At 38.8% G+C, this 19,597-nt stretch overlaps 1 protein-coding gene across 1 annotated transcript; it reads left to right on the top strand.

Moving 5' to 3' along the window:
* The first annotated feature begins 2,400 nt into the window (after positions 1-2,400).
* LOC130045086 (olfactory receptor 4C45-like) lies at positions 2,401-3,330 on the top strand. The gene has a single exon (XM_056137814.1). The coding sequence runs from the start codon at positions 2,401-2,403 to the stop codon at positions 3,328-3,330; it is 930 nt and encodes a 309-aa protein (XP_055993789.1).
* The last annotated feature ends 16,267 nt before the right edge of the window (positions 3,331-19,597 follow it).

Here is a 19,597-nt window from a genome sequence, read left to right on the forward strand (position 1 = left end):
ATAGAGAAGGAATCTTAAGAAAATAAGAGTCAGTGAATTGTATCAACAGAATAAAAATTCATTTTAGAGACAGTGTTCCCAGTGTTATGGAGATTCAGAAACAGAGCTTAAATTAGACAAGAAATTCACTCCACATGATTCAGGTACTTTTGGGGAGCAAAAACAGACAGACTTAATTTTGGAATGCAGTATGAATTGAGTGAATTTATTCAGAGTATGTTATACAGATATATGTGCTATTTTTTTCCTGATTAGAAGAATTTTCATCCTATCCATTGCTTATAATTTGGATTGAATATAGTTCTAAGGTTAGAGGGAGTTGACTTTGAAGATACATTTATACATCTGTGGACAACCAAGTGAGTGAGTGAAAAATAATTCCAGAGCAATGAAAATATTTTGAAAAAAAAAATATGGCTTAGTTCATTTTATGAGTAAACCTAGATTAAAAGTTATCAATGGAAGTAAATGGTCCAAATAAAAAGTTCATGGGTAAGTTTTCTCATGGAATAAGGTTTCTACAGCTGCCAAGTCCCTGCCATGAAGAGAAGAAGACAGTGACAGGGGCCAATGTGAAAACAGAGGGCTCCACAGTCAGCTAGATCCAGGTCAGTGATAACTCAACTTTTTCCCCCAGGTTAAGCTGATCAATTTCTGTCTCTACTGGAAAAGATTTTGTATTTAGATTCTGAGTTTGAAGGTTGAAAAATTTTCTGAAAATTAGTTAAAACAGGAAAATATTAAAAGAAAAGAATACTAAGGTGTCTGTTGAAAATTCTGAAATATTGTCATTGAATTTATGCCACACAAAGTCATTTATTTGAGTAATATTTTGAATTGTTGGCCATTCTCATGAATTCAACGTCACGACATTGAAGCTAAGGTCTGGGAATTAAATCTCTTAATCTCACATCATCGCTGATAAGAGCCATGATGAAGAGCTCAGACTAAGCTTTTCTGAAAACAAGACATCATTTCTCACTTTTACTAAAGCTAAAGGTCCTAACTCTGACCTCTGATTTCAGAAATTTTAGAGGAAAACTAAAATGAGATGGTTATATACCTTTATGGCAAGGGTTTGTAAGAGGAGATAAAGAGAACGAGGAGAGATAAAATATCTGATGATCTTTTTGTAACAAGTACTATTCTTAACCAACTTATAGAAAAACAAGGAAACATAAAAGAAGATATTCCTGTAGACAGTCTTATGTAAGTGTAATACTTCTACCAGAGAGTTAAGGCAATTTCAAGCTGATTAATGATTCAACATATTCCAAAGAGGAAATCATGTTATTGCAGGAGACCGTGATTCCTATCTTGTATTTAGAAATTTATGGAAACATCATGATATATTGAATACCATTGAGCTGTACTGGAATGTTATCTTTTTTAAGAGCATTAGTCCATATGTCATGAGAGGTGTGGTAAATAGTATATTGTTTTTAAATCTAAGAACTTTGGAAGCACTTCCATACCACTTTCCCAACCAGTTTCAAAGATACAGAAGCACCAGACTGAAAGAAAAAGTCAAATCGAGCTCATCACAAGGCTAATGAGAAAATGTCCTCCAATGAGCTCTTTTAAAAAGTTCTCCTGTGGTTTTGTGGGGAAAAATATATCTGTATGTTTATCTCAATCAGTGTGTGCAAATGGATTAACAAAAAATTTAATGATAGCTAACCTAACACTGATGATATATAACATAATAAGTCTTGGCACATTTTATCTGATATTGTCTTGTCATTTATTTATTATCATTTTGATTGGTTTTGTTTTGGGGAGTCTCAAGGTGTGAGACAAACTAGTTAGTATTCAATTTATTCCTGGCTCTGATTTCAAGAATCATACCTAGTAGGCAAAGGGAACCATATAGATTGCTGAGGCTCAAACCCAGGTTGCCATGCAAGGCAAGCAACCTACCTACTGAACTATCTTTCTAACCCCATAGTCTTGACTTCTAAAAGAATACTGTGAAATATATGTATATAAATGTCTGTTGAAAAACAGGAATAACTTTATAATGATCGTTATGATGAAATTGGTTCCTAAAACAAAGTCAATTGTGAAACGTCAGATAGGAAATAAACTTAAAGACATAGAAAACAAGCTTGGAATTCAGCTGTAAATTCACATTCATAATAAAAGTTTGCTTTTATCCTGTTTTTATTTTCCTAAGGTATTGTCACTATTCAACTAACAATAAGAAGAAATTTGATCACCTTGAATGTTTCTTTAAAACTGTCTACAAAAGTAAAGTATGGAAGATAAAGATACAATGCCATTGCCAGAGACCAAGACTACAAAGTGATGTCATATTTCAGAGATGAGTTAAAATCATCATCACTCAAATGTACCACCATCTTTTAAATGAATCATGTGCTCAGATCCCAAGGTGCATCCATGGAAAAGAGGAGGAATGTAACAGAATTCATCCTATTGGGCCTGACCCAGAACCCAGAACTGCGCCAACTCCTGTTTGCTCTGTTTCTAGTCACCTACTTGATCACTCTGGTAGGTAACCTGTTCATCTCAATCACCATCTTCATCAGCCCCGCCCTAGGTTCTCCCATGTACTTTTTCCTGTCTTACTTGTCCATGATCGATGGTTTCTACTCTTCTTCCATTGCACCTAAAATGATCTTTGACTTGATCTCTAAAAAGAACACCATATCCTTCAATGACTGTATGGCTCAACTTTTTGTAGAGCATCTGTTTGGTGGTGCTGAGATTGTGTTGTTAATTGCCATGGCCTATGACCGCTATGTGGCCATCTGTAAGCCTTTGCACTACAAGAGCATCATGAGCCGACCTGTGTGCACTTTCCTGGTGGGAATTTCTGGGGTGATAGGATTTCTTCATGCAGGGATTCAGCTTTTGCTCATCCTCCAGTTGCCATTCTGTGGCCCCAATGTCATTGACCATTTCATGTGTGATTTGGTTGCTCTCCTGGAACTCGCTTGCACAGACACTCACATGCTGGGGCCCCTGATAGCTGCCAACAGTGGGTCAATGTGCTTGCTCATTTTTTCCATGCTGATAACTTCCTATGTCATCATCCTTCGTTCCCTGAGAAGCCACAGTGCTGAAGGGCGTCGCAAAGCTCTTTCCACCTGTGCCTCTCATATCACTGTAGTCGTCTTGTTCTTTGTTCCCTGCATGTTCCTGTACTTAAGACCAGTGAATTCCTTCCCCACTGACAAAGCTGTGACTGTGTTTTGCACTATTGTAACTCCTATGCTGAACCCTTTAATCTATACCCTTAGAAATAAAGAAATGAAAAATGCAGTGAAGAAACTCTGGAGGCAAATAATGAAAACTGCCCATAAATAAATCTTGGAATTGAAAGTAATGGCATTTGATAACAATTTCTTTCTTCCTCATTGATAAAAACTTAGCATAGTTATTATATCTATATTATTTTCTTCAGAGCCCACAATTCAAAACAGTATCCCAAGAAACACCATTTTCTTTCTAGACATACCACTGATGGCATGGCTGATATTCATTATGTTGTATTTTTCACCACTTTGGAAACTGTGATTTATATTGAGAGCTCTATATGTGTATTCATGTTTTAAAACTAAATGGAACATAGGAAAGTAATTGAAATATAACTTAAATTCCAGTGATCTGATACATAAAATAGAATTTCAAATATTTTGAGGTATGAAAGGACATGTGATAACCCAAGTATGAAAGACCCTCTCTGTTCAAATGTTTGTCTAAGTCTGAAGATGAAGCAAATCAACAATAATGTTCTTTTTGGTGGGGGTACCAGTGAGAAATGGGCCACACCCAGTTGTACTTATACCCGACTCTGTGCTCAAGGAATACTCTTGTGTTGTCAGTGGACCATTTATAGTGTTGAAGATGGAACCCAAGGTCTGCCACATAGAATTCAGTATCTTAAAACCCCCCTAAACTTCTGTCTGCCTAGGAAAGATTGTTAAAAGGTATTCTTCAACAATATTCTTGAAGACTCTGTAGCGAATATTTAAGCTAGAATGGAGTGCTATTTTCTAATTAGCATGTGAAAAAAGCATAGAAGGAAAAGAGAGGAGCTTCGTGAGGTAATATTATCAAAAATACGTTTACTAATTTTGAATGGCTTACAAATGTTCAGACCATAGCCATGAAAAACTTCACAAATCACAATATTTCTGTAATCACAGTTGCAAAATGAGTACTTGTTTCAACCATAGCCAGTAGCACATGAAATAATCTATAGAGAAATTTGAGAATAGAACTGAATAAGCTAATATAAAATTAATAAATTCAGAAAAAAATTTATACTAAATTTTTTTAAAAAAAGATTTGGAATGATAATGGTGGTTTTGACATGATGATTTTTTTAAATGAATCACAGTGAGGTATAGTGACAGACTTACAAACTTTCGTGCTTACATTTCAGTCATACAATGATTGAGTACCCATCCCTCCACCAGTGCCTATTCTCCACCACCAATGATCCCAGTATCCCTCCCCCTCCCCCAGACATGATGATTTTATAAGATGATATAAAACAAAGTTTTTCCTTTGGATTTTGATAACTAGAATTGAGCTTGCAAAGACAGGTCTGAGTTACTGATGCACCATACATTCTGGGACCTGCTGTAGCTGAGAGAAATACCCAAATGTCCTCTACTGTCCTTCTCTAATCATGGAGAACCATCCATGGGATGGTCAAGCATCTCCTCTGAAAATCATGTTATTTCAAATGTTCTTGAAGGGGCATCTGACACTATATATAAATGTCTCAGAAATAGGTTTTGCCATAATTTTCTATAAATTTATGAATGATGTCAACCATATCATGAATAAATGTCAACAATGGTATGTTTACAGAATGAACTTCATCCTTAACTTTTAGCTAAGGATGAAGTGAATTCTTTTAGTGAATTCTAAAAGAAAGAATGAAATAGTATCATGTAAAGCAAGGATGATTCAATGATGATAGAATGCTTACTCAGCATGGGGCTGGAGGGATAGTACAGCGGGTAGGGCATTTGCCTTGCACACAGCCGGCCTGGGTTCGATTCCCAGCATCCCATATGGCCCGCTGAGCACCGCCAGGGGTAATTCCTGCGTGCAGAGCCAGGAGTAACCCCTGTGCATCGCCAGGTGTGACCCAAAAAGCAAAAAAAGAATTCTTACTAATGCTTACTCAGCATATCTATGAATAAAATTGTGACCTATGTTCCCATTTTAAAGGAACAAATAAATAAACAAAATTTATTTACTCTTTTATTACTTTTAAGTCTCAAACTGGAAGTTATTCAGATGCAAAATAGGAAGAACTACACTTTGAGTTTTGTTTTTGGAAGGAAGAATCATTAGACTTCTATTCTGTTTTCTGCAAATCTCACAGTTTTTGCTTGATTCTTGGTATATCTCTTTTGGCTTTTAGTTCACACCAGTATGTGCTCAGGAACTACACCTTTCTCAATAAAAAGGGATCACTCCAGACAGATGCTTAGGGTACCAAATGTGGTGACAGGAACCAAACCCAGGATGGCCTCATGCAAGGCAAATTCTTACCCACTGTACTCTCTCCAGACCCCTGTTCTTTGATTGTAGTAAAATACACATAATAAAATGGACTAGTTCAACATTTTAAGGTTGCTCATTTAGAAGTACGAGCATATTCATATTGTAAAATTGTCACCACAGAAATATCTATTTGCTTTCCCATTTATTTAACATGGCCCCTTTCTGCATTTAAGGACAATTACTTAGAGAGATATAACTTTTAAAAGTCTATATGTGTATCTATCTACTTATTTAAATTCACCATTCAATGTCCAAGTCTACGTTTTACCATGATATTTACCCCTTTTCATCAACTTCTTCCCTTCAGTCCTTTTCCCACTGTATTCTAATAGCCACTAAAAGTTTAATACTCAAAAAGTTATTTTATCTTATTCATTTTTTCATGATATTCTTATATCTAGCTCATGATATTCTCATCTCTTGCGAAATATAACAATACTGAAAAGTTAGATCACATATTGCTTCTTTTTCATTGATTCCACTAAGTATAATACCTGAAATTGTCTACCAAAAGTTCCTGGAAAAAATGCTAAATTGAACTCCCACATCTGGGGCACCTGAGGACTGAGACTGCCCCTGCCAGCACAATCTTCGAGCTGTCCCTGATCTCTCAGGGACAGCTGTGTCCAGGACACCCAACCACTGGTGCTCAGTTCTGCTGCCCAATTCCTAGAATCGGCTCAGTAACCGTCTTCTCAGGTTGGTTCTGATTATTGTTATATCCATCCCACCCTCTTCCCAGAGTTGGCAGCACCTTTCATACCCACCGACCTCCAGGTTAAACTCATCTAGAGAAAGCAGATTCTTCCAGCCTGGTCAGCCCACAGACACACAGACACAAGACTCTACGAGACTGTGCTGAGTCTGTCTTTGGGGGTTCTCACTGTGTCAGCCTCACCTGTGCTCTCCCTTTCAGTAAGCTGACCTGAATCTCATCCGTACCTCCTTTCTCTTCTGAGAAATTCTTTTACCACCCTACCCCTCAGACACAGCCAGCTTGGGTTCGAATTCCTCCACTCTTCCTTACCCTCAAGGTGAATTCATATCATTGCAAATGGCACTAATAGATTCCAGCTTTCACGGTATACACTCAGAAGTATGCCATGTTGTCTGTATACCTTATTTTTTGCTGGTTTATCAGTTCAAGAGAAATTTGAAGTTCTGGACTTTTGTGTTGCATTGAACATATGTGGGTATACATGTTTTGGAATTAGTGCTTTTGTATTCATGGAGCAGATGCAAAGATATGGAATTGAAAGAGACCATGGGAACAGGCAGGGTGAGAACAGGTATATGACCCTGACAGAAAGGAATCACCTGGTGTGGAAGGGACAAGGGAGGTCTTGGAGCTGCCTGATGACCTGGATGGGCAGGACCCTGAACAGAATCACTGCGGCAACCTCTCCCCTGCTTTGATGGCCTGTAGTCTTGGGGGATAATAAACAAAAACTCACCCACTTTATTAAAAGCTATAAAAAGGGGAAAGACTTCAGCCTTTCTTTGGAATCGTACTCTAGAAGACCCCACTCTTGATCTGGATGCTTCCCTGACTTCCATTCCCTTTCTTCTTTCTTTCTCTTTCCCTAAATAAAGTCTTTTACTGAATTCCACCAGTTGCACTTTGCTTAAAATTTTGACTACTTGAGGACAAGAACATGAATGTCTGGATAAATGCCAGCTGCAAAAAATCACTGTGTCAAATAGTTCATCGATTTTGCTCGAGCGGGTCCAGTAACAGTAGCTCTATTTTATTTATTTTCTTTGTGGTGATTTTTTAAATTGAATCACTGTGAGATAGACCCACACAAAGCTGTTTATGATTCAATTTCATTCATATATTCCAACATACCACCCTTCACCAGTGTACTTTTCCCAGCACCAGTGTCCCCAGTTTTCCCTCCCATCATCGCTCTATATACCTCCTCTACTTTTTAAGTCTCTATACTGTTTTCCAGGGCTGGAGCTATAGCACAGCAGGTAGGGCATTTGCCTTGCACCCAGCCGACCCGGGTTCAATTCCTTCGCCCCTCTCGGAGAGCCCAACAAGCAACCGAGAGTATCTTGCCCACACGGCAAAGCCTGGCAAGCTACATGTAATGTATTCAATATCCCAAACACAGTAAAAAGTCTCACAATGGAAATGTTACTGGGCCCACTCAAGCAAATCAGTGAGTAATGGGAGGACAGTGCTACAGTGCTACTGTTTTCCATAGAAGTAACCCACATAATAGTCACCCCCACCAACAACAGATATGAGGGTTCCCTTTCCAATTCTTTCAAATAGTAATTGTTTCTTTTCCTTCATCTTTCAAAATATTGTCCATTCTCTGTGAGAGGTGATAGCTCCTTGGCCTTTTGATTTGTATTAAGCTGCTAATTGGTGATGAGCGCCTATATCTTTGGATCTCTATATCTTCTATGAGGAGGGGACTTTGAGCTTCTCTTCATTCTTCTTTATTCCTGTTGAGTTGTGAATGCCTTATAAATACTGGATGTTAGTGAAAGGAAGCCTCAGTTTCTCCTTGCCAACTACAGGTAGCTTCATTTTAGCTGTGCTCAGCCTATATTTTAAGCATCCCTGCAAATTCCTGAGCTTTTGCTGAGACTGGGGAAGTTTACAATTTCCCATAACCATAAATACTCCCTCAGCCTTGGGCTCACAGGAGACTAAGAGACAAAGGAGTAATGCCTGGGCATCTCTTGAAATATAAAACCTCAAAGGTCCAAAGTTCTTAAATCAGCAGACAGCAGTGGGAATGCAAGATGTTCATCTTTTCTCAACAATACAAACAGACCCTAAATTAAGAAGACATCTCTGGGAAATAAATGGGGATGAGTGAGGTACCTATCAAATACTCTGATAGTGTGTTTGGTAGGTAACACAGAGACCCAGTTTTCCTATGAAAAAACCCACAAAACCCAGCCTTACTTAATTCAGCCTTACATGGTGCTCCTCCATGCTGGAGTTTCTTTTTCTTCTACTTCCAAGTAAACTTTTCTATTTTCTTTTCTCAGTCTGAGCATCTTTACCACTCAATATTTTCTACTTTGTTTTGTTTAGGGTTAATTTAGGGAAATATGGGATACACACAGCTGCACTCAGAACTCACTACTGACTGCGCTCAGGAATCATCCCTGCAGGACTCTGGAGTGCATATGGGGTGCCAGGGATTGAACATCCCTCTCTGGTCGGCTATAAGCAGGGGAAGTGCCCTACCCACTATACTATTGCTCATTCTTGAAAAAAAAATGAAGAACCTTGGAGTCATGGACAAACCTGAGACTCGCTCTCACGGCTCCTGCAGAATTAGCCCTTCACCAAATGATATGGTATAAACACACTCTCTACCATACAGTCACTGTGTTCTACCACCCAGTAGCAGTAGTCTTTTGATTTTATTTTTGCTTTGTTAATTTGGGGACCACAGTTGGCAGTAGTCATGGCTTAGTCCTGGTTCCATACTCTGCAATCACTCCTGAGAGGTATCAAACCCACAGTTATATGATTCAAAATTTCATTTCTAGTTTCCTTATGCCAGCTTTCATGGCATAAAGTTGTTCATAGTAATCCCTGAAGGTCTTATGTCTGAGGTATCTGTTGCATTGTCTTTCTTTCCATTTTTTATGAAAATTATTAAACTGTTATTCATAAATCTAGCTGTTTTCTCAGCATCTATTTTTGTTTCTGGTTTTTTTAGATTTGGGGCCACACCTAACAGTACTCAGAGCTTACTCCTGACTCTGACTGCCAGGGGGAGAGGGAGGAGAATATGGGGTGCCAGGAATCAAACCCAGGTCAGCTGCATGCAGGGAAAGCACTGTACTGGTGGCACTACATAATGTTAACTGTCCCTTTGTTATGAGGTGTACACATTAATGGATTTGCATATGTTGAGCCATTCTCTGTTCATGAAATGAATCCCACTTGATTGTGATAGATGAAATTTTGACATGTCATTAAGTTTTTCTGGTTAATATTTTGTTGGGAGAGCTGGGAACATAGATCAGAGACTGGGTGGCACACATTTTCCTCTAAAGGCTGTTGGAGGTAACTAGAGGGGCCCTAAACACCACTAGATATGGCCTGGTGGTCCCAGCATTGGAAGAACCAACCAGTGTACACCACATCCTTAGTTCCAAGCATTAAACCATGAGACTTAGTTACCTTAATATCACTAGGAGTAGCCTCCAGTTGCCCTGGCCCTTCTTGGGGGGCCCCTCCTCCCCCAAAGATTTTATTGAGACTCTTTGCATCTAAGTTCAGTATGGATATTTGTAAATTTCTCTTTTAGCAATCTCTCTCTCTCTGATTTGGACATTAAGGTAATATTAACATCCTAGAAGCTGTTAGGAACAATTCTGGCTTCTTTGATCTTTTGGAAGAGCTTGAGGAGGAGGGATAATAAGGCCTCCCTGAAGATTTGATAGAACTCACTAGGATATCTGTCTGGACCCCGTTTTGATTTTGGGAGAAATTTTGATTACTGTTAAATTTTCATCAGTAATTCTTCTGACACATATTTCTTATTTCCTGAGTGGCCCCATCTCTGTTATCCTGGTGTGTAATTTTTCTGTGCTTTTGGAGTCTCTTACTCACGGCCTCTCCCCTGTCTCCCTTTCCTCTCAGTCTTTATCATATTCTCAAATAAAACTGTTTACTTTATAAAAAAATCACAATACATTTCTACCTGTACAAGAGATAACATTTCTCCATAGTGACATCAAACACTATGGCTATTATAAATTGGTTATTACAAGTCATTTTATTTTTAGCCTCATAGAAGGAACATTGCATTAACACTTTATTGTGGTTCTAAAGTGTTGGGTTATAATCTTAAGCATTTTAGAATTAACATTGGAGTTTCCTTTCTCCTCCTGCAGAGAACTTATTTTATCTGAGTTTCACCCACTACAGTGCTCCTGAGGGCACACACAATTCCACTGAGGCACTCCAAATCCTCTGTATTTATCTTTAACCTCTCTTTTCTGTTCTACTCCCCCTACTTGTTAGTCACAAATATCTCCAAACTAGACATGGTAGCTTTTTTTTGAAGTAAAACATATTTTATTTGGAAGGTTTTTGAAGGGAAGGAGAGAAAGTGGGAGAGAGTGGAGAGTAAGAGAGACAGAGTAACGTGCTCAAGAGAGAATCCCTACACACACCCCAGTGTTAAATAGGAAAGCATAAAAGTACACATCTCATGAGGGGAGATGCAGGAGACACATATGCTAGGCCATGTGGGCGCAAGCAGAGCACAGTCTCGGGCAGCATCTGCACTAGACATGGTAACTTTGAAAGTCAAACATTCTGATGGCTCCAGATTTTATATCTGTAAGTCAAATGTTTGCTTTTCTCTTTCCTTTATGCCCTTTTCATACTTTTATTTTAGAGAAATGTCCTTTTTGTATAGGTACAGGAAGACAGTTAATGATATGCTTTTGTAATATGGGAGCTAATTGACTCTGAAAAATATTAACTCTTGGCATTAGTCATACTTCTTGACATAAGCTTTAGTTGTGCTTAGATTGACCTTAGTTCCTTACACCCAATAAAGTGGGTCCAACCCAGGGACTTGAATGGATTCAGGGCAAGCCATAAGCTATTTTGGCTTTGACCTGGACAGCCTAAGGGTCATAAGAAGTTTAATAATGTAAGACTATGGTCATGAAACAAACTCTGTCGTGACCTTAAAAGAAGTAACTGAACCACAAGCCCACAGCAAGTATTATTGTCAATGGGGAAAAACTAAAAGCCTTCCCTCTAAGATCGGGCACCAAGACAAGGTTGTCCACTTTCGCCAATCCTATTCAATATACTACTGGAAGTACTGGCCATAGCACATAGGCAAGAAAAAGATATCAAGGGCATACAGACAGAAAAGGAAGAGGTCAAGCTATCACTATTTGCAGACGATATGATAAAACCCTAAAGACTTTACAAAAAAGCTCCTAGAAACAATAGCTCTGTAAAGTAAAGTGGCAGGTTACAAAATCAACACCCAAAAGTCCATGGCTTTTTTATGTACAAACAACAAAAGAGAAGAAAGAGACATTAAATAAACAATTGATCCCCAGCATCTTATATGGTACCTGAGCACCACCAGGAGTAAAGTGCAGAGCCAGGAGTAACCCCTGAGCATTGCTGGGTGTGAACCCCCCCAAATAAAAGCTAAATAAATAAATACTAAAAAAATAAAATAATATAACAACAAAAAAGCAATCCCATTCACAGTAGTACCTCAGAAAATAAAGTACCCCGGAATCAGCTTAACCAAAGTGGTGAGAGGCCTATACAAGAAACATTACAAAACACTACTTCAAGAAATAAAAGAGGACTCTAGGAAATGGAGACACATCCCCTGTTCAAGGATATGGAGGATTAACATTATCAAGATGGTAATACTGCCCAAAGCACTATACAAATTTAATGTCCCTATCAGGATACCCTAGCTGTGGTATCCAGGCTGGAGTGATAGCACAGCGATAGGGTGTTCGCCTTACAAGCGGCCAACATGGCCGACCCGAGTTTGATTCCTCCGCCCCTCTCGGAGAGCCCGGCAAGCTACCGAGAGTATTCGATATGCCAGACACAGTAACAACAAAGTCTCCAATGGAGACAGCTCGAGCAAATCGACGATCAACGGGAGGGCCTTTACCTTTTTTACCTTATCAGGATACCCATGACCTTTTTCAAAGAAATAAAAAAAACACCCTGAAATTTATATGGGACAAAAACCCCCCACGAATAGCTAAAGCAATCCTTGGGAAAAAGAAGGTGGGTGGCATCACCTTCTCCAACTTCAAACTGTACTACAATGCAGTAGTAATTAAAACAGCATGGTATTGGGTTATAAACAGAACTGCAGACCAACGGAACATTGGAATATTCTGTCACAGACACACAAATATATTACCACTTAATCTTTGACAAAGGAGCAAGAAATATGAAGTGGAACAAGAAAAGCATCTTTAATAATGGTGCTGGGGAAACTGGGCAGCTACCTTTAAAAAAATGCGTATTGACCTCTGTTTAATTCCAGGTACAAATCAGATCAAAGTGGAAGAAAGATCTCAATATCATACATGAATCCATAAGGTACATAGAGGAAAATGTAGACAGAACCCTCCATGACATTGAAGCTAAAAGCATCTTTAAGGATGAAACACCACTGACCAAGCAAGTAGAAACAAATATAAACAGATAGGACTACATCAAACGAAGAAGCTTCTGCACTTCAAAAGAAACAGTGACCAAAATACATAAAAAGCCCACAGAATGGGAAAGAATATTTACCCAATACCCATCTGATAAGGGATTAATATTCAGGATATACAAGACACTAGTAGAATTATATAAGAAAAAAATCCTTCAACCCCATCAAAAAATGGGGAGAAGAAATGAGCAGAAGCTTCCTCAAAAAAGAAATACAAATGGCCAAAAGGCACATGAAAAAATGCTCCTCATCACTAATCATGAGGGAGATGCAAATCAAAACAACAATGAGATATCATCTCACACCACAGAGACTGGCACACATTCAAAAGAACAAAAGCAACCAGTGCTGGCATGGATGAGGGGAAAAGTGGGCGCTCTTTCACTGTTGTGGGAATGCCGACTGGTCCAGCCTTTTTGGAAAATAATATGGACAGTCCTTTAAAAACTAGAAATTGAGCTTCCATCTGACCCTGCAATACCACTTCTAGGAATATATCCCAGAGTGCAAAAAAAGCACAGTAGAAATGACATCTGTACCAGCACTGTTCACAAAGGCCAAAATCAAAACCCAAGTGCCCGAGAACAGACAACTGGTTAAAGAAACTTTGGTACATCTATACAATGGAATACTATGCAGCTGTTAGGAGAGATGAAGTCATGAAATTTTCTTATAAGTGGAGAAATTTTCTTATACATGGAGAGTATCATGCTATGTAAACTGAGTCAGAAAAAGAGGTACAGATATAGAAGGACTGCAGTCATTTGTGGAGTATAAAATAACATAACTATATGAGACCGACACCCAAGGACAATAGATAGAAGGGTCAGGAAGATTGTTGCATAGTTGGAAGCCTTCCTCATGATCGGGAAGAGGACAGCTGGAATAGAGAAGGGATCACTAAGAAAATGATGGTTGGAGGAATAGGTGAGGATGTGAGATGTGTGCCAAAAGTAGATAAAGGACCAAACATGATAACTTCTCAGTATCTTCATTGCAAGCCATAATTTCCAAAAGTAGAGAGTGTATGGGGAATACTGTCTGCCATGGAGGCAGTGGGAGGGTGGGAAAGATGGGGATATACTGGGGATATTGGTGGTGGGAATGTGCACTGGTGGAGGGATGGGTTTTTGATCATTGTGTGATTGTAACTCAAGTATGAAAGCTTGTAACTACATCTCACAGTGAATCCATAAAATTTAAATTAAAAAAAAAAAGAACTGAATAAAGATCCTATTGGGGCTAGAAAAACTAACCCGATCTAAAGTCTGTAGTCTGGAAAATATAGCAAGATGTTACTCAGTAAATGCCACCCTTTACCAGAGTCTAGAAAGACCATTTTAAGATTAATCTAGGGCATAAATAAGAGTTGATTATCTCTTACTGTTTTTATAGGAAGGAAAGAAGTTAAGAAGTAAAGTTAATGGATTACCAGTAAAGAAAAAAGCAATATACCCCTAGATGGTATGCGACCCTAGGGTGGATCTCCTAGAAGAAATCTAGTGCTGAAGCCTAGCTAGCTAGAATACTGCCTTTGAGTGAATGTTCTAGAACTTCACCTGAAAGAAGTGCTTTACATCTGTTCATCTTTATGTTAATATTCACCCACACCTATGTGTAATTGTTATGTGTTATATTATCTCTATAATAATTTCTATATTATCTCCATAATAATTCTATTTTCTATTATTTTATAATATTATTTTATAGTATTTTATATTATCTATATAATAATCATTATATTATCTTTATAATAATCCTGATTGATTTGACTAAAGTCACCATTGGATACCAGCCTGCGGATCCATTCCTTCGTTCATCAGCCAGGAGATGTCTATTGGTCCCAAATGCACCAGGGAATCCCGGTCACCATGGGACAGTGATTCAGACACTAGACCATATTTCTCTGATAATTAAATGAGAAATACTTGCCTTTACATTACAGATTTAGTCCCCATGTGAAACCTTGTTAAAGGTTTTAAATCATGTTTCCCTCCCTGAATGTCCCTTTCTCAAATGAATTTTTCTTCATTGAAGAACTATAGTTAATAAAAAAAATTATCCCAAATATATTTTCTATTAAAAATTATCACAATTCTATATAAACTGTGGGCTTCCAGTGAAAACAGAGGAGAAAACAGTTGTAAAGACAGTTCCAGTCAAATATTCATAGTTTCATAAATATTATCTGTCATCTGCCACACTGTGAGCCTGGCTTATTATGAAAGAAAACGCTCCCTCACATTACTCCAAACTACAAAGGTTAAAGAATTTTAAAAGAAGAGAGATCTCTGGAGGTCAGAGACAAACGTAAGAAACTTAATTTTGTGTCTGTTTAGATTAAGGGGATGCTCAGAGGGTCTGGAAAAGTACCAATGCATCTTTGGTCACACAGAGTTAAGCATTCGTTTCCTGATCTATGAAATAAGACAATCAATATTACTCATTTATTGAACAAAGTGAGAATGAAAGAACTGAATAAATATGAAGCACATTTTACATAGTAAACACACAAATAAAAGGGTGCATAATTATTCATTCCACGATGTTCAATTGATAGTGACAGTGCTCAGTTTTGTTGATACCCCAAACAAACACTGTCCTCCCTTTGTTCATCATTTGTTCAATGGGGTCCAGTAAGTCTCCATCTTTTTGAGACTTGTTACTGTGTTTGGCATATTGAATACATCACGGGTAGCTTGCCAGGCTTTGCCGTGCGGGCGAGATACCTTTGATAGCTTGCCGGGCTCTCAAAGAGGGGTGGAGGAATCGAACCCAGCTTGGCTGGGCTGGCTGCGTGCAAGGCAAATGCTCTACCGCTAAGTTATCACTCCAGCCCATTGATACCCCATTAGGTTCAAATAATAAAATGTTTGGGGTAGAGATAGTTTCCACAGTTTGAGATATTTTTAGAAAAGAAAAATATACAGTGGAGCCTCTTTCTAAAGAGTTTCTATTCCTTCATCTACAGTCTTCATGTGGGCTGGAGTGATAGCACAGCAGTTAGGGAGTTTGCCTTGCATGTGGTCGGCACAGGTTTGATTCTTCCGTCCCTCTCAGAGAGCCCGGCAAGCTACCAAGGGTATATCGCCTGCATGGGAGAGCCTGACAAGCTCCCCATAGTGTATTCAGTATACCAAAAGCAGTAACAACAAGTCTCAAAATGGAGACATTACTGGTGCCTGCTCGAACAAATCTATGAACAACAGGAGGACAGTGTGTCACAGTGTGACAGTGTATTCATGTATGAGTGCTTGGTTGAGTTTATTTCAAAGGCGATGCTGAATGAAAGTGCTTTATTTTACTGAAATGCTCAAAGTTAGGTAAAAAGAAAAGTAAATTCGCCAAGGATACAATGAGAATTTGTCATCTCCAAACTCTACCCAGAGTGTTGATGTATCTGTGACTCTACAATAATTCAATCTTTACTGTTTGCTTGTTTTTGTACCACAACTGCAGTACGCAAGTGGCTTCTGCTGGTGCTCAAAGGACAGGCAGTTGCCTTCATCAAACCAAGAAACTCACACAAATAAGGCAACAGTAGACCACCAAGCCCAATCCCTAGCCCACTGCTCAATCGTCCATAGCATGGAGTCTAATAGTCTAGGTTCCTCCTCGAGTTCCAAGAAAAATATCAGACCTTCAACCAGGACACTGCTTTTGTAGTAGAATGCATGGCTTCCTCGTGTCAGGCCCTCACCTGTACCGGAAACCCGGAATTTTTATTCTAGAGCAAGCATAGCATTTAGAAGTACTGTTTTCAAAGAGATCTGGGTGGAGGGTGCTCAGCCCAGATCCGAGCAGGCTTGGAGATCTCAGCCCTGGGACCCGCATGCCTGTGTTCCTCTGTCGGTTCCTTCATGCATGTGGAAGAATCTTACAGTAGGCACCAACTGCCCCCCACAGCCAGAAAAGCCAGCTCCCTGAAGAGAACAGCATAGAGTCTCCTGCCCCCACGCCTGGCTGTCCTCACCGGGGCCCCTTGGAGGGGGACGGATTGAGTTTCCCTCCCTGCCCCAAGCAGAGCCCCGGCAGCCAAAGCCCTCCAGAACCAGCCACAACCATGCGGAGACCACTCTCCACATGCATGAAGGAACCAGCAGAGGAACACAGGCATGTGGGTCCCAGGGCTGAGATCTCCAAGCCTGCTCGAATCGAGGCTGAGCATCTTCCACCCAGATCCTCCATCTTCCAGTAGGAAGGGGTCACACCCAACAAATGCCACCCCGCCCCCTTCCCCCCCACACTCCCCCACCCCCGCGCCGTGTAATCCCATCAACGGCCAAGACCCAGAGACTATAAAACCCAGCTCCTGGATACGTGACTTCTTCTTATCTCGTTCTTACTTTGGATAACTTGGCAGGCTACTGAATGTAACCTGCCCACACGGCAGAGTCTGGCAAACTCCCCGTGGCATACCCAATATGCCAAACCCAATATGCCAAATACCAGTTACAATTATGGGTCTCATTTTCCTAACCCTGAAAGGGCCTTGAATATGGCACTTTTTAAAATCTCAGGGCTAGGACGAAGAAGACGTTACTGGTGCCTGCTCGAGGCAATCAACGAACAACAGGATAATCGTAATAGTGATCGTTTTCAAAGAGAAGTCTGTGTCTGAACCCTAAGCTAAGCCTAAAAGCATCCAATATCCTATTCCATATTTTTCAGTGTCAAAATGAGCAACAAAGCCCTAAAGCTTTCCACAATACCTTTAGTGTCTAACACTAATCTACAGCCAATGATGCCTCTATTGATGTGTGGAGAACAAAGCAGGAGTGAAGAATTTAGCTGGTGCTTCCAGCCAAGATTACAATCCAATTAAGGACTCTGAGGATTTGCAGTTCAATGCATCACGACAGCTTGGACTTTGGGAAAGACTATTTAAACACTTCTCCAGAAACAATGGTAAATGACTCGAGTGAATGGAGGAAGAATAATACAGAAGGAATCCTAAGAAAGTAACAATCAGGGCCACTTATCAATAGGATAAATATTCATTTTAGAGACAGTGTTCCCAGTTTATGGATATTCAGAACCGAAGCTTAAATCAGACAAGAAATTCACTCCACCTGATTCAGGTACTTTTGGGGAGCAAAAACAGACAGACTTAATTTTGGAATGCAGTATGCAATTGGGTGAATTTTATTCAAGAGAATGTTTTACAGATGTATGTGCTAATTTTTCCTTACTAGAAAAATTTCATCCTATATATTTCTTATAATTTGGATTGAATATATTTCTAAGGATTGAGGGAGTTGACTTTAAAGATGCATTTATACATCTGTGGACAACCAAGACACTGAGTAAAAAATAATTCCAGAGCAATAAAATTATTTTGAAAATAATACAGCTCAGTTCATTTTATGAGTAAACCTAAAAGTTATCAAAGAAAGTAAAAGATATCAAAGGAAGTAAAAGATCCAAATAAAAAGTTCATGGGTGAGTTTCTCATGAGATAAGAATACCAGTTTCTGCAGCTGCCAAGTCCCTGTACTGAAGGAAGAAGACAGTGACCAATGTGAAAACAGAGGTCTCCACAGTCAACTAGATCCAGGTCAGTGATAACTCAACTTTTTCCCCCAGGTTAAGCTGATCAATTTCTGTCTCTACTGGAAAAGATTTTGTATTTAGATGCTGAGTTTGAAGGTTGAAAAATTTTCTGAAAATTAGTTGAAACAGGAAAATATTAAAAGAAAAGAATACTAAGGTGTCTGTTGAAAATTCTGAAATATTGTCATTGAATTTATGCCACACAAAGTCATCTATTTGAGTAATATTTTGAATTGTTGGCCATTCTCATGAATTCAATGTCTCGACATTGAAGCTAAGGTTTGTGAATTAAATCTCTTAATCTCACATCATCTTTGATAAGAACCATGATAAAGAGCTCAGACTAAGCTTCCTGAAAACAAGACATCATTTCTCACTTTTACTAAAGCTAAAGGTCCTAACTCTGACCTCTGATTTCAGAAACTTTAAGGAAAACTAAAATGAGATGGTTATATACCATTATGGCAAGGGTTTGTAAGAGGAGATAAAGAGAACGAGGAGAGATAAAATATCTGATGATCTTTTTGTAACAAGCACTGTTCTTAACCACCTTATAGAAAAACAAAGAAACATAAAAGAAGATATTCCTGTAGTATAAGTGTAATACTTCTACCAGAGAGGTAAGACAATTTCATGCTGATTAATGACTCAACATATTCCAAAGAGGAAATCATGTTATTGCAGGAGAAGGTGGTTCTATCTTGTATTTAGAAATTTACGGAAACATCATGATATATTGAATACCACTGAGCTGCAATGGAATGCTATCTTTTATTAAGAGCATTAGTCCATATATTATGAGAGGTGTAGTAAATAGTATATTGTTTTTAAAACTAAGAACTTTGGAAGCACCTCCATACCACTTTCCTGGGCAGTTTCAAAGATGCAGAACCATTTGGCTAAAAGAACAAGTCAAACTGAGCTCCTCACAAGACTACTGAGAGAATATTCTCCAATGAAGTCTTTAAAAAATTTCTCCTATTGTTTTATGGGGGAAAAAACTATATGCATGTTTATCTTGATCAGTGTGTTCAAATGGATTAACAAAAAATTAATGATAGCTAACCTAACACTGATGATATATAACATGATAGATCTTGGCACATTTTATCTGATATTGTGTTGTCATTTATTTATTATCATTTCAAATGGTTTTGTTTACTGGGGGCTCAGGTGTGAGAAAAACTTGTTAGTATTCAATTTATTCCTGGGTCTGATTTCAGGAATCACTCCGAATAGGCTAAGGGAACCATATAGAGTGCTGAGGATCAAATCAACAT

This window comes from Sorex fumeus, unplaced genomic scaffold (genome assembly GCF_029834395.1).
Source record: "Sorex fumeus unplaced genomic scaffold, SorFum_2.1 ptg000007l, whole genome shotgun sequence".
Classification (NCBI taxonomy): domain Eukaryota; kingdom Metazoa; phylum Chordata; class Mammalia; order Eulipotyphla; family Soricidae; genus Sorex; species Sorex fumeus.